The 20,052-nt window shown below is 42.1% G+C and overlaps 1 protein-coding gene across 4 annotated transcripts in view; it reads left to right on the top strand.

The window, feature by feature from the left end:
• The first annotated feature begins 4,584 nt into the window (after positions 1 to 4,584).
• KRIT1 (KRIT1 ankyrin repeat containing) overlaps positions 4,585 to 20,052 on the top strand; it is a 34,925-nt gene continuing 19,457 nt past the window's right edge. For 3 of the 4 annotated variants that reach the window (XM_058678250.1, XM_004582293.4, XM_058678251.1), the window contains exons 1-8: positions 4,585 to 5,195; positions 8,361 to 8,464; positions 9,354 to 9,513; positions 12,604 to 12,696; positions 15,823 to 15,952; positions 16,511 to 16,754; positions 16,919 to 17,034; positions 17,668 to 17,811. In XM_058678250.1, coding sequence (XP_058534233.1) covers positions 8,363 to 8,464; positions 9,354 to 9,513; positions 12,604 to 12,696; positions 15,823 to 15,952; positions 16,511 to 16,754; positions 16,919 to 17,034; positions 17,668 to 17,811 — 989 coding nt within the window. In that variant the 5' untranslated portion in view covers positions 4,585 to 5,195; positions 8,361 to 8,362. The remainder of the gene's footprint in view (positions 5,196 to 8,360; positions 8,465 to 9,353; positions 9,514 to 12,603; positions 12,697 to 15,822; positions 15,953 to 16,510; positions 16,755 to 16,918; positions 17,035 to 17,667; positions 17,812 to 20,052) is intronic. The other variant, XM_058678249.1, reaches the window with a different exon arrangement.

Genomic DNA, 20,052 nt, shown 5'->3' with positions numbered 1-20,052 from the left:
CAAAATGCTTAGAAAAAGACTGACAATGGGTGTGTGCATATGTATTTACACATACTTAAGCACGTATGCAATGCAGAAATGTAACAAAACAATGGAAGAAATCTAGGTGAAGAAATTACAGTTATTTTTACTGTCTTGGTATCTTTTCTGGATGTACGAAGTTATTTCAAGATGATTTACAACTTTGAAACAAATATGTAATACACAACATCTAGTGTAAGTACAAATGTAAATCAGCTATTAGCTGAAGCCAGGATATAGAGAACGCCCAGATTATATAGACTTCATGTCACCAGACTCCAGGAGAAGCATTAACAACAAGGGTAATGTTTGCATGCCTTCTTGGAGAACGAAGAGCATCTCAGTGTGTTAAATTAACTTTCCTGTAGTGCAGCAGTTTAGCAGTAACAGAATCACCTACTGGAGCTCCAGTTGGAATTCCAGTTACTCTGCTTCCAATCCAGCTTCCTGTTGAAGTGTCTGGAAAAGAAGTAGAAAATCACCCAAATACTTGGACCTCTGACACTAATACGGAAGACCAGGACGAAACTCCTGGGCCCCCCTTCAGCCTGGCGTGGCCGCAGCTGCGGTGGCCATTTGAGAGTGACCTCATCTCTTTCTCATATTAATCTGCTTTTCAAATAAACCTTCACACACACACACACACACACACACACACAGCCCTTCCCTTTTTATTCATGGATTTTAAATGGGAACTTTACAACTCAATGAGGAAAGGAATTTTGACTGAGTCATCCTCGTAGTCCAGCACCTAGCACATTTATAGTTTAACCAGGATTATGTCTTGGTACAGGAACAGTATTGTCAACAGCGTTCCAATCACAAAAACGCAAGGACTCGAGCAGTGCTGAGTCCTGATTTTGCTGCACGAAAAGGAAGGACTGTTGTACATCAAGTGAGCCTGTCTGTGGAAAACATCAGGGGTGATCTGAACTCAAGGGGTGTGACTCACCTGCCACAGTCCTACACACAGAAACACATGTAACCAGTGCTAAAAGGCAACAGCCCGAAGCACAACAAACAAACACAGAATAAAATTGTTTAGAATACAAGCAAGGCTTTTAGGGAAAAAGGCTGACAGGAGAAGATACTGCTTAAAAGAAATGTTAGAGGGTCTAGAAACAACTCTTGAATTGAACCCTATAAAACTGCTAATAAAATACATATCCTACTAACAGTATATGAATAAGATCCTTTTCAAATATGAAGGGATGCATTTTCATTGCAGAAACCCCAACTTTCCAGGCCCGTTATCAGAATTATACTCAAAACTCTTTGAAAGCTGAACATCTCATGGTTCAACACTTCCTGAGGAATAGCTATATTTCTCAATACTTTCACTGAGGTTCTTGTTCCAATGCTACCTTGTTTTAAAAAAAAAAAAAACAGTTATACATGTCCAAACACCTAAGCTGATTATATCTCTTCGAAATTTTAAACAATATTTAAGAACTGCATTTTGATAGCATGTCTACTTTAGGACACAAAAGATACTAATATATTATGAAAGTAGGATTTTGTATGTTTGAAGCAATATTAGACAATCAAAATCTATTATAACTATATTTTCACTTCTTTCTCTTCAGGAATACAGGTCAAATTTGTTCCAGCATATTATAAGGTAAAACAACAAAACAAAAACATTCAGCAACCCCATAAGCCAGAAATGATGTGGTTTTTAAATGAAGATAAAATACTTAGGAATGTTCTAAGAATTACATGAGAAAATGTATTACAGAAGCCTGGTGCCCGGCACAAATAAACACCCAATAAACAGCAGTGTGTTCGATTGTCATTAAAAAGTGAAAGCCTGAAAGACGAGGGACTTAAAAATCTGTTAGAGAAGCCCGCAAAAGCAGACAGATACAGTCTGATCAATTCAGTAAAGAACGGAATCCTGATACATTTAACCTTAGAGTTCCATTACCAACACAGGCCCTGGCTCACACAATAGGGTGTTCAGTAAAGATTTGCTGAAATGAAGGGAGTGTGAAAAATATGTTATTTGGCAAATTCTTTTTTAAAAGAGGCAGTCTCAAGTTTCATGAAAAAATAAACTGAATGTCCAAAAATGCTACTCCCTAAGCCAATAGCTGAAAAAAGAAAGAAAACATCTAAGCATTTTCTGAGGCAGGCACGGAAACTCCCCCTCAGACTGATGTGTCACATACAAAGCCTATTATGTGAGAGAAATGTTTAAGATTTTAATATGAATAAATGTTGCAAGCATCCTTGAAGGGAGGGGGAGTGGTAAATACCCAAAGCATTGAGGAATCTTTCTCAATTTCTACGCAAGAAGAATCTCATGAACTTAAATCACAGTTCTTCCATCCACTGCACTCAACTTACACATACAAGCAGGATGTGAATATATAATTTTATAATGACATTTCACTTTCACAAGTGTTGAGTGCACACCCAAGAAAAGAGGAAAGAAAACAGAAAGTATGAGAGGTTAACAAAACTTACATCCCCTGTCTTAGCAGCCACCTGTCAGGACCCTGGCTTACTGCCATCTCACAGATTTGCAAACTTCAAATTTGTGGGGCACTGGGGGAGAGGCAGGCAGGGAGCAGGCAAATGCAGCAAATGCAATGTTACCATACGGTTGCTATCCAGCCCATCCCATCGTGAGCATGATTCAGAGATCAACAGAATTGTTTATTAGCAAGACTTTTTTCAGGTTCCTGCCCATTCTCTCACCACAGCACTCTATTCTTCATGTTCGGAAACGAATCGATTTTACAGAGCTAAAGCCACACCCTTAATAACACACTCAAGTCAGCACAATGTTTGACTTCCGTGCCAAATCAAACACATTTCCAGAGAGACAGTCGGCGCGACATCTCCTGAGTCTACTTCACACCCAAACCTGTTAACTGCGAAGCAGAAATCTAACAAGAGCCTCAAATCTACTGCTCCAAGGAGGGCTTTTCCCAGGGGCTGCTGGTGGGGCATTCAAAACACTATCTTCTTAAAGAAATCGTTTTCAGAAAAACAGGAAGCTACTAGATTAAATAGGGGTTTGTAGGATATTTATCAAAGAACCTGCAATACAGAGTAAACTTAATCTTCAATTAGCAATTATTTCCCATGGTGCCTTGACAAGTAGCCAACCAGTGGTTGAAAGCACTGTCCAACTACGGACAGTTATTTTTTAACGTAAGTTCTGGAAAGTTCTGAAGTAGCAGTTTAAGAAGCAAATAACATTTTAATAAGAAAAAAAACTGTTGACAACCTGGAAACATACACTGGCGATACTTCACAGAGTTTTCGTTCTAATCTAAGCAGGAAGATCAGGCACTCACTGTGTTGATAGCAATCAGTGAAAAAGCCTTCCCTGGAAGCAAGGAGTGAAAATAAAATCCACTACAATCCGACACCATCAGTGAAAACCGTTCTGACATTATTAACATTTCTTTAAACAAACCCAGAGCTTCCAGAGCAAAGATTTCTCATTTCAGGTGCATATACTTAGTGCATTAAAAATTTAAAAAAAAAAGTAAATCGTAAAAGAAAACACTGAAAAATGCTCAAGATATCCAAACCCCAGGATCTGCCAACAACAGCCCTCACAGTCATCTCTGGGAGTTCCTAATCCACAGCCCTTTGCAACACGAGCTTATTCGGTGTGCCATAGGGCGAGGGAGGGGGGTACCGAGCCGGTGAGACCGTCTCCTTGGGAGACGCCTCAGTGCACGTTCCAATTCCCTTCAACTCCACGGAAGACAGCTCCTAGACATGCAAGGAAGGAGGAAGGGGGTGCCACAGGGGCGATTCTGGCGGCGGAAGCTGCACACACAGGTTCCCCGCAGCTCGCGTGCACCTCTCCCCACCCACCCCAGCCCTGCAGAGAGCCCTGGCCCCATCCGCCCAGGATCGGCAGAACCCTAGGCTAGGAGCGAGGACACGGATCCTTGGAGGACAGAGGGACAAGCAGAGGCATCCAGATGGGGAGGATAGGGCGCGCCACGGACACCCCAGTCTTGCAAATCCGCCTCCCGATGGGGAGTTGTGGGGGGGGGGGGGGGAGGCAGACAGGATGCTGCTCGCTCGAGACTGCGGGCTGACAGACAATGCTCCCCGGGTGGACAGAAGCACCCTCGCCGGAGATCTGAGAGGGCGTGAACCCAGGCAAGGGTGAACGCCTAGCGCCCTCCTACCTCCTCCCCAAAGGGTGAAGAGACCCCGGTAACGTCGAAGAGTGGAGGAGACTTACGGCTACTTCTCGGGCTGAGGGGAAACGGTCGGGCGGACCCCTCTCCCCGACGCAGGTCAACAGCTCTGCCTCTGCCTCCGCCGCGGCCGCCCGGTGACCTCAGGTAGCCGGTGCGCCCCACCCACCCCACCCCCAGGACGGGCAGAGGCTGTCGGCGGCCCTCGCGGAAGCGCTGCGTGAAAAAGCCTCAGGCGCCGCGGAGAGACTCAGACTGGGCGGGCGGCCCCCATCCCTCTCCAGCCGCCGCGCCGCCTCCCTCGAGGGAGGGGACGAGGGGGCGGTGGCTGCTGCCTCCGCCTCGCCGTCAAGTCCGGCTCATGCTTCAGGCCTGACACGCGCGCGCTCCTCCCCTTCCCCGCTCCGGGCAGGGCCGCGGGTGCTCCTGTCGCCGCCGCAGTCCCGGGAGCCGCTGGCCAGCAGCCTCGGGGAGCCAGCAGCGCCGGCCACCAAGCAGCAGCAGCAGCAGCAGCAGCACGAACGACAAGCGGCTCCGGCGACCGACCCGGAAGCTCTTAGGCCGCCAACCGCGAGGCTGAGACGGGGTGTGAACCCGGAAGCTGTTTCCGCACCCCGGTCGCAGCGGCTTGGAAAAGTCAAGGCCTTAGAGAGACCCGGGGAGCCCCTGGTTTCGGGATCGGGTGAAGGAAAGGCGCTGAGGTGCGAGGCCTGGGCAGCTCTGTGAAGAGCCGGATCGCCCAGGGCGGGCGGGGTGCCTGGGGCCGAAGGGCAGAGGATGGGACGGCGGTGAGGGGCCCTCCCCGAGGGTTGAATGCAGCGCCCGGAGCGGCAGAGCACTCCGAGGAGGAGCGAGAGAGAACGGAGCGGGAAGCCGACCGCCTCCACGTCTCGGGGTCTGCAGGCAAGGACTTCACCATTGTTACTGTTTACAAGGAGCTGCGGAGAAGCTCGCGCCCCTTCGGGAACGAATCTCGGCGCGGCGACGCTGTCCTCCCCGGTAGCTGAGGGTTTTGTTACATGATACATTTAACGGGGCAGGGAAAGCGACTCCCAGCTGAGTTATCCCAGCCCGTCTTCCCTCTACCTCTGTCTTTTCCTGCTTTATTTCTTTGCTCCCCCACCCCTCCCGCTAGTTTTTCTTTCATTTTTAGCTTCATCAGAAGTCTCTGATCCAACGGATCTTAGCGCCATTCCCTTCCCACTCAGGGGGAAAGCTACTGCACTCGACCAGTGGGCTTGGGAGCTAAACTGTCCAGGGTACAGTCCCTAGCAGACCTGCCACCCACCCCCCGTGGGAGATGACAGGACAGTTGTGGACCAGTAGTGGACATGCCCTCCCCGGGGCGTGGTGAGAACCAGAATTGCCCTGCGCGTGTTTCTGACGGTCACACACACAACCAGGCCCGCCACTCTACTGATCAGATGTCATGGCTTGGGCAGCACACTATCATTTGTGCCTAAGCATTTTTCCTGTAAAGTAAGCCAAACTGCCACACATTGCCTGTGAGTAACTTGAGCCCTTATGCAAAACTCAGGAGCAAGTTAGTGCGAACTAGTTACTTTTTTCTAACTATCTCAGTTCCTTACCCTCCTCCTATCCATCCACCTGTGTTTCTGTCTTTGCAGCTGTATTAGAAGCTTTCCTTATTTTTCCTGGCTTAAGCCTTTGTGGTCTTCTTTCCCTACCACTGAAAGAACCAGCGCTTCTTTATAATCAATTCTAAGAGCTTTGTGAGGACATGCATTTTGTTTTTAAAAACAAAATACTATAACCTCGAGGTGGGATCTTAGAGTTAATCACATCCCCTATGGTGACCTTTTCAAAGTTGACCTTTTCAAAACTAAATATTCCAGATCGGTGAGTGTTAACAAATAAAGCATTTTGCTGGTAAATGTTTTCTCAGCAAGAATTGATCAAGACAGTCATTAATTTGCTTTCAGGTTTTTTTTTAGGAAACTGGGAATTACTTGATTTTGCTTTTAGGTGTTTTATAGAGCAAATTTTTTTGTGACTGTACATTGTGGACTACACAAGGGCTCTGAAATACAGTGTTTTGGGGGGCTTGCAGTTTTCACAGAAGCATACCTGTCTTAATTTGTGAAATAGTATCTAGAAATCACTGTTGTTTTAAGATTTATTTGTTCTTTAAAAAGTTGCGCACAGAAAGGAAAAGAGAGATGTTCAACCTGCTAGTTCATTTCCCAAATTACTGCAACAACCAGTCCTGAGCCAATCTGAAGCCAGGAGCTTCTTCTAGATCTCCCACGTGGGTGCAGGGGCCCAAGGACTTGTGGCATCCTCTGCTGCTTGCCCTGGCACATTGGCAGGGATCCAGATGGGGAATGGAACAGCTGGGACTAGAACCAGTGCCCACGTGGGATGCCAGTGCTGCATGTGGAGGATTATTATGACATGCCACCATGCTGGCCCCTGGAAGTCATTATAAATCTGAGGAGAAAAATAAATGGTATAGAACTTCTGAGAAGAAATGGGCTTCATCCTTCTCACATGGTTAGGAAGCCCTTTAGCATGAGGCGGGCTTAAGAACGAGCTAATGAAAACCATGGACTGAAGTCAATTCTGTGACTGGAATGAGAATGAATATGTCCTCAAAACTTCTTGAAATGAAATGTTACCATCCTAATTTGTACTGCAGTTTCTCTTATGGAATATCTAAAGCTCTTTGGTCCCAAATCAACTTAAAATGCTTGTACAATGATTGTAATGGTTGTTTTAGTCCTTTTTAAAGGATTTCTCAAAGTCATGCATTTTAAAATTTGTTACTTAAAGATGGTTTTGAATGTTCCAAAGAGACATTACCAATCACAACTGAGAAAACAAAGCAAATTACTCTATTTCCTTTCAAGTAGAGCTGAAAAACCCCTTGACTTTAGAATGGTCTCAGTTTTCTCTTTTGAGAGTTAGAGCAATAAGTAATTTATTAAATATGAGCAGGTCATTTTAATGCCTAATGGGCTTTTTAAAAACATTGAAGAAAGATAATTTCAATATGGCCTGGAAAGAAAGTGATGTTCTTTTAGAAATTAGTTGGCATATAAGTGAAAGAAACCTTTTTGTGAAAAGGGTAAATAAAACGCAATCAAGTTGTATTTTAGGCTAGTCATGAAAAAAAGTAGTGATAGAGCTATTAAACAACTTAGAGTGTGATTAAAATTCAGTTTTTGGTGGGAAATTTCCCAGAGGAGACTTAAAATTAGTCTAGTGAGAAAAAAAGTTATATAAATTCAGAGAGAGAATGGAGATGTTTGGAAGTAAAGGTTGAGGTTATTAGGGATAGGGGAAATGGAAGATTCAGAAGTCATTATCAGAAAGCTTTGTCAGCTGGCCAAGTGGTTGTAATGGGCACCTCCAAAGATGTGCTTTAGCTTCTGGAAACGTGTAACATCCAACTTCTTGCTAAAGCTTCCACAAGGAATGTCAGTGGATATAAAGCAGCTTCCCAGCTGGTTAAGGGGGAAAAGTATGTATTCTAAATCACTATTTTGTGTCATTGTTTAAAAGATATTTAATAATTGCACCCCTTTTATAAGCACAAAAGGTGGATTCTTGCTATACAGTTTAGATCTGTGAGAATATATATCCTCACTTAAAGATCAGAAAAGGCTAACAGAGCCTAAGGAATTTGTCAAATTACAAGCTAACGTGTTGAATAGTTCCACAGTATGTGTGTAGAACAATCTCTGGCTTACCTTTTAGCTTCTATTTACTTATTTTTAAAACATTTTTATTTATATGAAAGGCAGAGAAATCTCTGTCTCTTGGTTTATTCCCCATCTGGCCGTGATGGTCAGAATTTGGCCAGACCAAAGCCAGGAGTCTGGAATTTTCTCTTGGTCTCATAGTGGTTGCAGGGACCCAGCCCTCAGCTGATTCCCAGCTGCGTTATTAGGGAGCCAGATTAGAATGGAACAGCCAGCACTTGTTCATATGGCAGTGTAAGGTGGCATCTTAACCCACTGCTCTACAAAGCTGGTCCCTTTAGGTTCTGTATACTCTAAGGAAAAAAAAAAAAAAAAACGGTATTTGAAAAGTTTTTTTCTGCATGATTATATAAATTGGCAAGTTAACATGTAATACTGTATTTTTGCCTTGCAACCAATTTTGTCAATATTTCCAAGGATTTTTTGTCTCTCTATAAAGCAATGGGAAATCCAAAAAACATAGAAGATGCTTATGTTGCTGTTATTCGTCCAAAGAATACTGCCAGTCTCAATTCTCGGGAATACAGAGCCAAGTCATATGAAGTAAGCAAATTTAATAACATTTGACTTACACAATTGACTGCCATTCTTTGTTATCATTTACATATAAAGCCTTATTCTGTCCTGTAAATTCTTATTAACGTGCTCATTATTCTGGATGTCTGACCATCAGATTGTCTGTCTTTTGCATGACTTTTCACCATTTGCTTGTCATTGACATGAACAAATCATCTAACAGATGTTAAAAATTGCTTGAGTTTTTCTTGAAATTTATATAGGGTTGGATTTACTATGATTTATAAATTGATTCTTGAAAAATGACAACCACTGTAAAGTCTGTCCCTCCCGAGTTTTAAGCTAAACACTATTCTTGAATGTTTGGGGGCTAAATTACTATTTTTAGCAATTCATTTGAATGTATATGGTACCATACGTTTAGGCAATTCAGTTACTTCTTTTTAGTCTTGAGGTACTTGTATTTGCATGTTTTAGTAAACAAGCAACTGAGATACAGAGATGGATGGATGGATGGATGGATGAATGGATAGATACCTGAGTCATTCTCTTTTCTGTGCAGTGACTTCCAAGCACTAAGAAATGCTCTCTTAGCTGCCTGCCTTCTCAGGCCTTGTGCGTGAACTACTAGTTTAAGGTCATCGGATGTCTGTGATGTGCCCTCAAGAGGCAGCTGCTTCAGCAGGGCCCTGGCCTGGCATTTCTCAGCCCTGGCTGCGCTGAAGTTTTTCACACTGCCAGTCCCTGGTCCAAGTCTCGGACGTCCTCATTCATTAGCTCCTTGTGCTGGTATTGACATTGTTTTAAAACTTAGCAAGTTCTTCTAATATGCAGCTAAGGGGGAGAAATGCTGCTGGTTTATTGTAATACTAAACTTTATTCTGAACTTTGTCTTAATTAATTTTTCTTGTCTCAGATTTTGCTGCATGAAGTTCCCATTGAAGGACAAAAAAAGAAGAGGAAGAAAGTTTTGTTGGAAACTAAGCTTCAGTGCAATAGTGAAATAACACAAGGCATATTGGATTACGTGGTAGAAACGACCAAACCAATTTCTCCTGCAAACCAGGGTATCAGAGGTAGGAAGCTTGTCTCCCAACCGCTTATATCCCTTTAAAGTAACTAGTTAATATCAGAGGCAGACAGAGAGCAGCTGTTATCGCTTTATCTGCCCCTAAAATGTCCCCAATGGGCGGGGCCAGGAACTCCATCTGGATGTCACAGGTAGGTGACAGGAACCCTGTCACTTGATTCATCGCCTGTTGTCTCACAGGGTATGTGATAGGCAAGAATCAGGAGCCACAGTCAGGATCTGGCGCTCCAGACAGGATGCAGGTATCTTACCCAGCATCCTAGCTTTTGCCTAGATGCCCCCTTCCCTGCCATTTTTTAAAAATTTATTTATTTTTATTGGAAACTCAGCTATACAGAGAGGATGCTCTTCTGTCCATCAATTTACTCCCCAGGTGGCCATAATGGCCGGAGCTGAGCCTATCCGAAGCCAGGAACCCAGAGCCTCTTCCAGGTCTCCCATGCAGGTGCAGGCTCCCAAGGCTTTGGGCCATTCTCGACTGCTTTCCCAGGCCACAAGCAGGGAGCTGGATGGGAAGCAGGGCTGCCAGGATTAGAACCAGTGCCCATATAGGATCCCGGTGTGTGCAAGGTAAAGACTTTAGCTACTAGGCTAAAAGTATACTTCCTGCAATAAGTATCTTTGGACTACTATCTATTCCTCTCCCACAGGAGAAAGGAAACTGAACTTCTCTCTGAAACTAATTGAAAATTCATACTTGTGGATTAAAGAAAGTCTTGTAAGATACCAGGTAGCTGGGGTTCTGCCCACTTGGTCATATGAAAACTTTGTAAAAGATTCAGGCTTCTGTAGAATGATTAACCCTGACAGATTGAGGCCCCAATTAAATATTAGATAATGTATAGCCCATGACGGTGACTTAAAAATTAATGATGGATTTTCTCATGCAAATGCATCAGAAGAAGCAGATAATAGTCAAAAGTTACAGAAACTAGGCATAGGTATTCAGCTTAGCAGTGAATATGCCACTCGGGCATCAGCGTCCCATATTGGAGTGCCTTGGTTGAAGTTCTGTCTCTGTCTCCAGTTCCAGGTTCTTGCCTGTGTTCACAGGCAGGAGATGATGGCTCGGGGACGTGAGTCCTGCACCACAAGGGAAGCCCAGATTGATTTTTGGGCTCATGATTTCAATCTGGCATAGTCCCAGTTGTTGGGGAGTTTGAGGGAGTGAACCAGCAATGGAAGGTTTCACTCCCCTGTCTTCCTGTCTTTCTTTCAAATAAAATGAAAAATAAGTAAATAAAATTTATATTAAAAGTTAAAGACAGGTGCCACCGCAATGGTTTTATTGGCTAATCCCATCAAGTGCCAGGATCCCATATAGGCTCCAGTTAAAAGTAAAATATGCTAACAGCAGCCTGGCGCGGTAGTCTAGCTGCTGATGTCCTCACCTTGAATGCGCCCAGATCCCATATGAGTACCAGTTCTAATCCCGGCAGCCCCGCTTCCTATCCAGCTCCCTGCCTGTGGCCTGGGAAAGCAGTCAAGGATGGCCCAAAGCTTTGGGACTTGTACTCGTGTGGGAGTCCTGGAGGCAGCTCCTGGCTCCTGACTTCGGATCGGCTCAGCTTCAGCTGTTGCGGTCACTTGAGAAGTGAACCAGTGAATGGAAGATTTTCCTCTCTGACTCTCCTCCTCTCCATATATCTGACTTTCCAATAAAAAATAAACAAAATATGTTAATATAGTCTTAGTTTTTCATAAACAAAATTAGAATAGGAAAGATTTACTAAGTTGAATAAAAAATTACATAATTCGCTATATTATATCCTGAATATCCTATTCAATAGCGGTTTCATAACTGTGTAAGATATTTTTATAGTAGGGCTCGGCAGCGTGGCCTAGTGGCTAAGGTCCTCGCCTTGATCCCATATGGCCGCTGGTTCTAATCCCGGCAGCTCCACTTCCTCTCTGTCTCTCTTCCTCTCAGTATATCTGACTTTGTAATAAAAATAAAATAAATCTTTAAAAAAAAGAGAGAGATTTTTATAGTAGTCTGCTGCCTTATGTGAGCCTAACAGTAAAGTCACACATGTACCAAAGTTACACTTCACATTTTTGTACAGTGCTATATGTTGTTTCACAGAGTACTACCAAACTTACTTATTTGTGAAATTTTTAAGTTGGTTTTGTGAATTACTATGAAGTTATTTTGACATCCGCAAAATGGAAATGTAGGCATTGGTTGTCACTTGGTAAGAGCATGCAGTCTGCAAAGTAGTTAGGTTTGAGGAAGCAGCAAAGCAGGAAAGGTGAAGCAGGGCAAGGACCTCAAGCCAGACCAAAGAACAGTGCCTCTGAAATTTAGTAGAATTTTATTCTGTATCTGACAGTTATATCTCAGATAAGTGCTAATTTTATGTGAATGATTTCGGGACTATAATAGACCTCAATAATCAAAAATACTGCCTCTGACAGTTACTTAAAAACCTTCACATTTTCTGACCCTCCCTGGAGGGCACCTTCCTGCCCCTTGCACTTCTACTTGAGTCAGGAATAAGGTTGCCTTCTCAGGGGGAAGACAGGCAGTAGTCATGCGCAAAGGATCTGCAGCAAGAGGCTTTTCTAGCCTGAGACCTGCAGACTATGATGTATAGCCCCTACCTGCCAAATTGACAAAATCAGACTGATAGTTAAAAGTCAAAAGAATTGTTTATAGCCCAATCATATTTTTATAAAAAACCAAAATTAAAGGTAGAAGTTAAATGTTAAATGAAAAGCTACTAAAACTGAAGACTTTGAAATTTAAATAGGTCTCCTTACTTAGTCCAGACTAAAAATTTGGACTGCCTGTATGCTGAGTGAGCACACAAGTGCGTGGTGCCTTGCTGTTCACCTGTTCTTGGCATCCTTAGTAGGTCAGTGTTCCTTGCTACTACAGGAAGTTCCCTTGGAATGAGTAATACCAAAACACTGAATCTACTTGTTTATTATCCACACAATGTCCATAAGACTGGTTGGTTTTTCATTTCAGTTCCTCTAGATACAGCCTTTTAAAAAATGAATTTTTTCTTTCTCAAGGTAACTTTTAAAATTGAAAGTCTGTTATTTTTACTGGTTTCTTTTGAATGATTAGGCAAACGAGTCGTGCTGATGAAGACATTTCCTCTGGATGGAGAAAAGATGGGCAGGGAAGCAGCACTGTTTATTGTCCCATCAGTTGTCAAAGGTGAACTCTGCATTTACTTGATAAACCTTTGTTTGCTTTACATATTAAGGAAAAGTGCATTGAGAAACTTAGGAGTTTGCATTTATAATTCATAGTAAAATACATGTTTCTAAATTAATAGAAAAAAGGAAATGTACTTAATGCTTTGATTTCAGAGTAATAAACAGGCTTCCTAGCTGAGTGGTAATGTTTTAGTTTGGTTTTTGGAAATATGATAAGAAGTGAGAGAGGAGCAAAGGTGTAATTTAAATTGTCCAAGTTAAAATAAGAGATTCTTCAAATGATTCTATGAAGAGAATGAAAATAGATGTATATTCTAGAAAACTAACACATTGTAATCAGGGCCTGTTTTGTATTTGGAACAATGAAGATGTCAGCAGGGATCCAGCACAGTGGTTCAGTGGCTAAAACTTTGCCTTGCATTCCCCAGGATCCCACGTGGGTGCTGGCTCGTGTCCAGACAGCCCCACTTCCCATCCGGTTCTCTGCTTGTGACCTGGGAAAGCAGCAGAGGATGGCTGAAAGACTTGGGACCCTGCACCTGTGTGTGACCTGGAACAGGCTCCCACCTCCTGGCTTCGGATCTGCTCAGCTCCAGCCATTACAGCCACTTATATTCTACTTAGGGAGTGAAACAGCAGACAGAGGGCTTTCTCTCTGTATTGCCTTCTTTTGGGGGTAAATCTCACTTTCCAATAAAAATAAATAAATAAAACCTAAAATAAAACCTCTCAGTAATAGCTCTAAAATACTCTGCCCATTTGTACTGGTAAACTTTAAAAAACACGGATCTAAAATAAACATTTTAATTGAGTCTTCAACATCCTAGAATAATTCTTATAAAAAACATATTGAATTTCAGTGCAAATTTGAGCCACCATGCTGACCCCAGTAATCCTCTACTTTTTGATCCTGAGCAAATCACTTCTTTATTTAATTTACTGTAAAACAGAAACAGTTTTGTTACCTGTCCCCACTTGGCTCACAGTGGTGGAAGAATTGAGTGAACTAACAACTCTGAAATCTCTGGCAACTAGAGTTCTGGACTCAGGTGTGATACTAGCAGTACCAGTGACACACTAGTGAGCTGCTGTGGGAGCCCTTCAATCTCTCCTGCCACACAGTAGTTAAAACTTACAATTGAGCTATATTATATCCTTTCCAATGAAGGTTTTATAAATGTGCAAGATACTTTTATAGAAATATGATTTTTTTTTATGTAATTAGCCAGCTGCGGCATTCCAGAAATTCTCTCAGGTATGCTTAAGTTATAAAGTTCAATATTTGCTTTATGGACTTTTTAAAACCTTTATTTGTGTATGTATGTATTTTGAAAATCTGAGTTAGAGGGAGAATCTTCCATCTGTTGGTTCCTGCCCCATATGGCCACAGCAGCCCGTGATGGGCCTGGCTGAAGCCAGAAGCCATGAGCTTCCTTTTGGGTCTCATGTGGGTGGCAGAAGCCTAGGCAATTAGCAGGGAACTGGATAGGAAGTGGAACATCCATCTCCAGTCACTGTCCATATAGGACACCAACATCGCAAAGTGGTGACTTTACCCACTATACCACAAAACTGGCTCCTATTTTATGTTTCTTTTAAAGCTATTTACGAGTGAGTTAAGCCCCTGCTGAAGTGCTGGCATTGTATATGTGTGCTGGTGTCCTGTATGGGTGCCAGTTCAAGACCCTGCTGTTCACTTCTGATGCAGTTCCCTGCTGATGGGCCTGTGAGGGCAGTGGTAGACTGACTAAAGCACATGGGCCTCTTGCACCCACATGAGCGATGAGGAAGAAGCTCCTGGGTCCTGTCTTCAGCGTGACCCATCCCTGGTCAGTGCTGCTGTTGGGGAATGAACCAGCAGTTAGAAGATTTTGTTGCTTCCTTTCTCTAACTCTGCCTTTCAAATAAAATCTTTTTTTTTTAAGATTTATTTATTTTTTTTATTACAAAGCCAGATATACAGAGAGGAGAGACAGAGAAGAAGATCTTCCGTCTGATGATTCACTCCCCAAGTGAGCACAACGGCCAGTGCTGTGCCTATCCAGACCCAGGAGCCAGGAACTTCCTCCTGGGTCTCCCACACAGGTGCAGGGTCCCAATGCCTTGGGCCGTCCTCGACTGCCTTCCCAGGCCACAAGCAGGGAGCTGGATGGGAAGTGGAGCAGCCGGGATTAAACCCGGCGCCCATATGGGAACCCGGTGCATTCAAGGCAAGGACTTTAGCCACTAGGCCACGGTGCCGGGCCCTCAAATAAAATCTGAAGAGTAAAAACTACAAACAAAAAAGCCATTTATTTGAAAGGCAATGTCAGAAAGAGGGATAGACCCAATCATCTGTTCTCCAACCATCTGTAATAGCCAGGGCTGGACTAGGCGGAAACCAGGATTCAGAAACTGCACCCAACTCTCCCACACAGGTAACAGAAACCTAAGTACCTGGGCCTTTACTTGTTGTCCCTTAGGCACATGTGGATCAAAAGTGGAGGTGGGACTCCATCCTAGGCATCCCAAGTGGCAACTTTGTCTGTTGGAAATCTTACTAAAAAGTTTTACCACATTGTTAAGATAGAGAAAGAGGAAACCATTTCATTAATCCTCTAAGAGTCTAAATGCTAAATTAACTCAAAGGGACAAGATTACACAGTTAGCTATCACTTGAATGTAGGCCTTACAGTAACAAAACTAGAATCATTTATATTCTACTTTTTATAAGTTTTGGTTTTTTAAAGATACTGTATATTTTCATTTATTTATTTGTGAGTCCAAGAAACGAAGAAAGAAAGATCCCATCCACTTATTAGTGCCTCAGATGCCTGCAACAACTGAGGCTGGGCTGGGGCCAGAGCCAGGAACTAAGAATGCAATTCAAATTGCCCGTGAAGGTAGCAGGGACGTAGTTGCCTGAGCCACTACTGCCATCTGTCAAGGCCTGTATTGGTTGGAAGCTGCAGTTAGGACCTGGAGTCACAACTCTAAACCAGGCGCTCTCATGTGCAACCTAGGCAACTTAACTACTTACTAGGCTAACGTCAACTTTGGTCCACTCTTAAGTGTATTTTTAGATGGAAACATGCAACTGTAAACCTTTTGTAGGTTGGCATAACTCTTCATTTTTCTTTTTCAGATAATACTAAATATACATATACTCCAGGATGCCCAATTTTTTATTGCTTGCAAGATATTATGCGAGTCTGCAGTGAATCCAGTACTCATTTTGCTACTCTTACAGCAAGAATGTTAATAGCTTTGGATAAGTAAGAAACGGCATTCAAAATATTTTAAATTAATCAAATACATATTTATAGCAGCATTAGTTTCCATAGATCAGATAACTTTGGAAGAAAATTTTAGAAATAGTATGTATTAAGAAACTATGTTTTTCAGTTACTACACAGTAATGAGTAACTCCTAGGACAAGATTGTCCTGGTCTCCTTATAGCATGTTAATCTTGTGCTTCAAAAACAACTGAAAAATTAATCTGCCCCTGTTATAAAACTAGAGTTAGTAATGAATAATTATCAGTTAACCTCTTCTGTCTTTATCTTTCAGTAACAATAAGACTAAGAATGCCTATATCTTAGTGATTTGAATTTTAAAAATATTTCATACATTTTGAAAGAAGCTTTTAAAATTATAATTGTGCTTATATTAAATTTGTCCATTAATAAAACTCTTACTGAAAAAATTTAACCAACACTAATTAAAATAATAGAAATCTGAAGGTAATATTAGAAAGTATCCTATATTATAGTTGGATAGTGTCTACTCTTCATCTTTACTTTGGACACATTTTTTTTTTTTTTTTTGCCAGGTGGTTGGATGAGCGGCATGCACAGGCTCACTTTATTCCAGCTTTATTCCGACCCTCACCTCTGGAACGAATAAAGACCAACGTTATAAACCCTGCTTATGCTACCGAAGCAGGTCAGACAGAAAACTCAGTGCATATGGGCTACAGTGCACTAGAAATCAAGAGTAAAATGTTAGCCCTAGAGAAAGCAGATACTTGTATTTACAACCCTTTGTTTGGATCAGATCTTCAGTATACAAACCGGGTAAGAACTGAATAAATTTTGAATGTGGTTTCAAAAGATGTTTTCCTGAGATAAATATATTTGTTTCTAACTGAGAACATTAAGATGTCACTCACATCTGCTTATGTATAACAACACACAGGTTTCTAAAGCTCTCAGATGTCTGTTTTGTTTTCCCTTTCTAGGTAGATAAAGTGGTAATAAACCCATACTTTGGTCTAGGAGCTCCAGATTACTCAAAAATCCAGATCCCCAAGCAGGAGAAATGGCAGAGAAGCATGAGCAGTGTCACGGAAGACAAGTACTGACTCTCCTTCTTTCCTACTTTCTTTTCCTTTCCTCCTCCTTCCCTCCCTCCCTCGCTCTCTTTCTTTGTCTGCCTTCCTTCCTTAACATTTATTTATTTTTATTGGAAAGGCAGATTTACAGAGAAAAGGACAGAGAGGGAAAGATCTTCTATCTGCTGGTTCACTCCCCAAATGTCCACAATGGTCAGAGCTGAGCTGATCCAGCTGGGAGCCAGTAACTTCTCCTGGGTCTCCCATGTGGGTATGGGGGCCCAAGGATGGAGGCAACCTCGTCCGCTTTACCAGGCTATAAGCAGGGAGCTGGAAGTGGAGCAGCTGGGACATGAACCAGCACCTGTATGGAATGCTGGAAGTTGAAGGTGGAGGATCAGTCTGTTGGGCTATGGTGCCAAGTACTGTTCACTCGTATTCCATGTTGCTTCTTTTTTTTTTTTTTTTAATGGCTTACATTCTAATTGAAATTCCTGTTTAATTATATATATATGCAGTTAATATGCAGTGTTACCACTATTTAGTTTGCAGCTGCTCTGTGGTATATGTAGCTTTAATAGATGTGTCACATTTGTTTTAAAACTTTGAATGTCTACAGTACTATTTATATTTTGATATTTCTTTTTGATGATTAGAGAACGCCAGTGGGTCGATGATTTCCCTCTCCATAGAAGTGCCTGTGAAGGAGATTCGGAATTACTAAGCCGACTTCTCAATGAAAGATTTTCTGTAAACCAATTAGACAGTGACCACTGGGCTCCCATTCATTATGCATGCTGGTAAGTGGATTTTGTTTTCTGAAAGAAAGTGTCACTGCTTCTTATCAAAACTAGTTCCATTCCAAACAGTGTTTCTAGGCACTGCTGAGTCACACAGCAGGATAGTTCCTGACTAGTTGGTATCATCATACAGTACAAGGTACTTTAGTCACGCCTGCACTTGTGTTGTTTTGTGTTAACATTATGTTTATGCTTGGTAGAAAATGTACATGTGCTAACTACTGAGAAAATGGCTTTGACTCATGTTAGCTTGGTACCCTTTCAGTCCTTTCAGAAGCCTTTGCTGGAAGCACAGCCGTGCTGTTGGAGCTGTTGGGGCTGAGCCGGGCCTGGGGCAGCGCTTCCTGCTGGTGGCCCACTGTAGGTCTCACTGTGCTGGCCCTCTCCTCCTTGGGCTGAGTGCTTAGCCCTCACAGGGGGAGTCAGCTGTTTGCTGTGTCCCTTTACCTTAAAAGACTTAAGGAAGCTGTTAATTACTATTTCTGTGTGAAAGTTGGTTTTGGCCTATTGTTTAAAGTGAGCTTCTTTGCTTGTGTAAGAACTATCACACTGTTACTACCTATACATATCCATAATATCTTAGGTTGTCAGACTGAATAAGGCAACTTACCTTCTCTACATTTCTATATTTTTATCTGTATGTATAATACAGCAGTTAGTACATTTCTAGAATTATCTTCAATTCAAAATTCTTTTAATTTCTATGTAATATTTGTGGTCACATTGCTAAATGAGGGTACTTCAACAGGTGAAGGAAAATAGAATTTACATTATTTTGGGGGACCAGCGTGGTGATGTAGCCTATCAATCCTCCTTCTACAGTGCTGACATCCCATATGGGTGCTGGTTCAAATCCCAGCTGCTCCACTTCCTAACCTTGTCCCTATGGAGGATGACTCAAGTCCTTGGGACCCTGCACCCATGTGGGAGACCCAGAGGAAGCTCCTGGCTCCTATCTTTGCATCAGCTCATCTGTGGCTGTTGTGTCCATTTGGGAAGTGAATTAGCAGATAGAAGATGTCTTTCTCTCTCTCTCTCTCTCTCTCTCGCTGTCGCTCTCTCGCTCTCTTGCTCTGTCTCCCCTCCACCACCCATTAGTTTTGACTTTCAAATTAAATAAATTAATTTCTTAAAATATATTATTTTGATGCAAGGCATTGTTTTAAATCTTTGCATAGTTTTTTCCCCACAATATGCATTTTTCCATGAAGAAATAATTTGAATAGTTTCTTTTAGTGCATGTCTTTTTTTGGTTTTCTTAAAAATATAATCTTTTCTATAAAAGTGCTGTTATAGTTCCCATATAAATGAATGAATATATTCAAATTTAGAATATATTTAAAATTCAGGGTTATTTTAATTGTTTTTAGCTGTTGCAAATTGATAGCAAAAATAACAGTAAAAGAAATTATGTAAAGGGTCTCTAAAAAGTTCATGGAAAATACATATTATGAAAAACTGTATCAGTTTTGGGGGAATGTTTTTACTTTTTGTGCTAAAATAACTTTTGGGTGGGGAGGAAGCTCACTCATCTACTGGTTCATCCCCCAAATTCCCAAATGTCGGGCTGGTCTGGGTCCTTAGCCAGGAGGCAGACACCCCTGCTATGGCCTGCCTTGTCAGAAACTGGAGTGAGCAGTCAAGGCCAGGCAGCAATCCCAGACAGTCCAGCATGGCCAGGTATGTCTAAAACACTTGACTAACCACCACTTCACCAAGTCAACTTAGCTCAGCTCCATTTTCCCATAAATGTTTTCAAGTACCCTCGTGCAGTTTACACCTCAGGGAAGTACACCATGGAATTAGGATGGTCAAAGGTAGTGAATTTCAGTCTGGGAATTCCACATTTATGTTTAGCTCCATCATTGCCCTTTATTTAAGAAAAAAATGGTAATGTTTTCAACTACCTATTAGCTGAAAACAAAATATGATAACAGTATTTGATGTGCATGGAATGTACCTAGGTTTCAGTGCCAATGATAAGTTCCTTAAAGTATTACCAAGTTGCTTAAAGTCTCCAAGTTCTGTTTCTTTATCTGTCAGATGGGCTTAACATGGTACTTTCCCTAAAACTTGAAGAGAAAATGCAAATAAAGTGCTTTCAATGCATATAGTAAGAACTAAGTAAGTGTTGGCTTTTATTAGTAAGTACTAGTAAAGATTGTAGTGTCTAAACTTAAAATTTATTAATCTGTGTACTTTTTAAATTATGTTTATCACCTGAAAATATTAGTCAGGTTT

This window comes from Ochotona princeps, chromosome 20, assembly GCF_030435755.1.
Source record: "Ochotona princeps isolate mOchPri1 chromosome 20, mOchPri1.hap1, whole genome shotgun sequence".
Classification (NCBI taxonomy): Eukaryota; Metazoa; Chordata; class Mammalia; order Lagomorpha; family Ochotonidae; genus Ochotona; species Ochotona princeps.
Note: the sequence above shows the minus strand (reverse complement) of the source record. Positions and strands in the feature narration are given on the sequence as shown.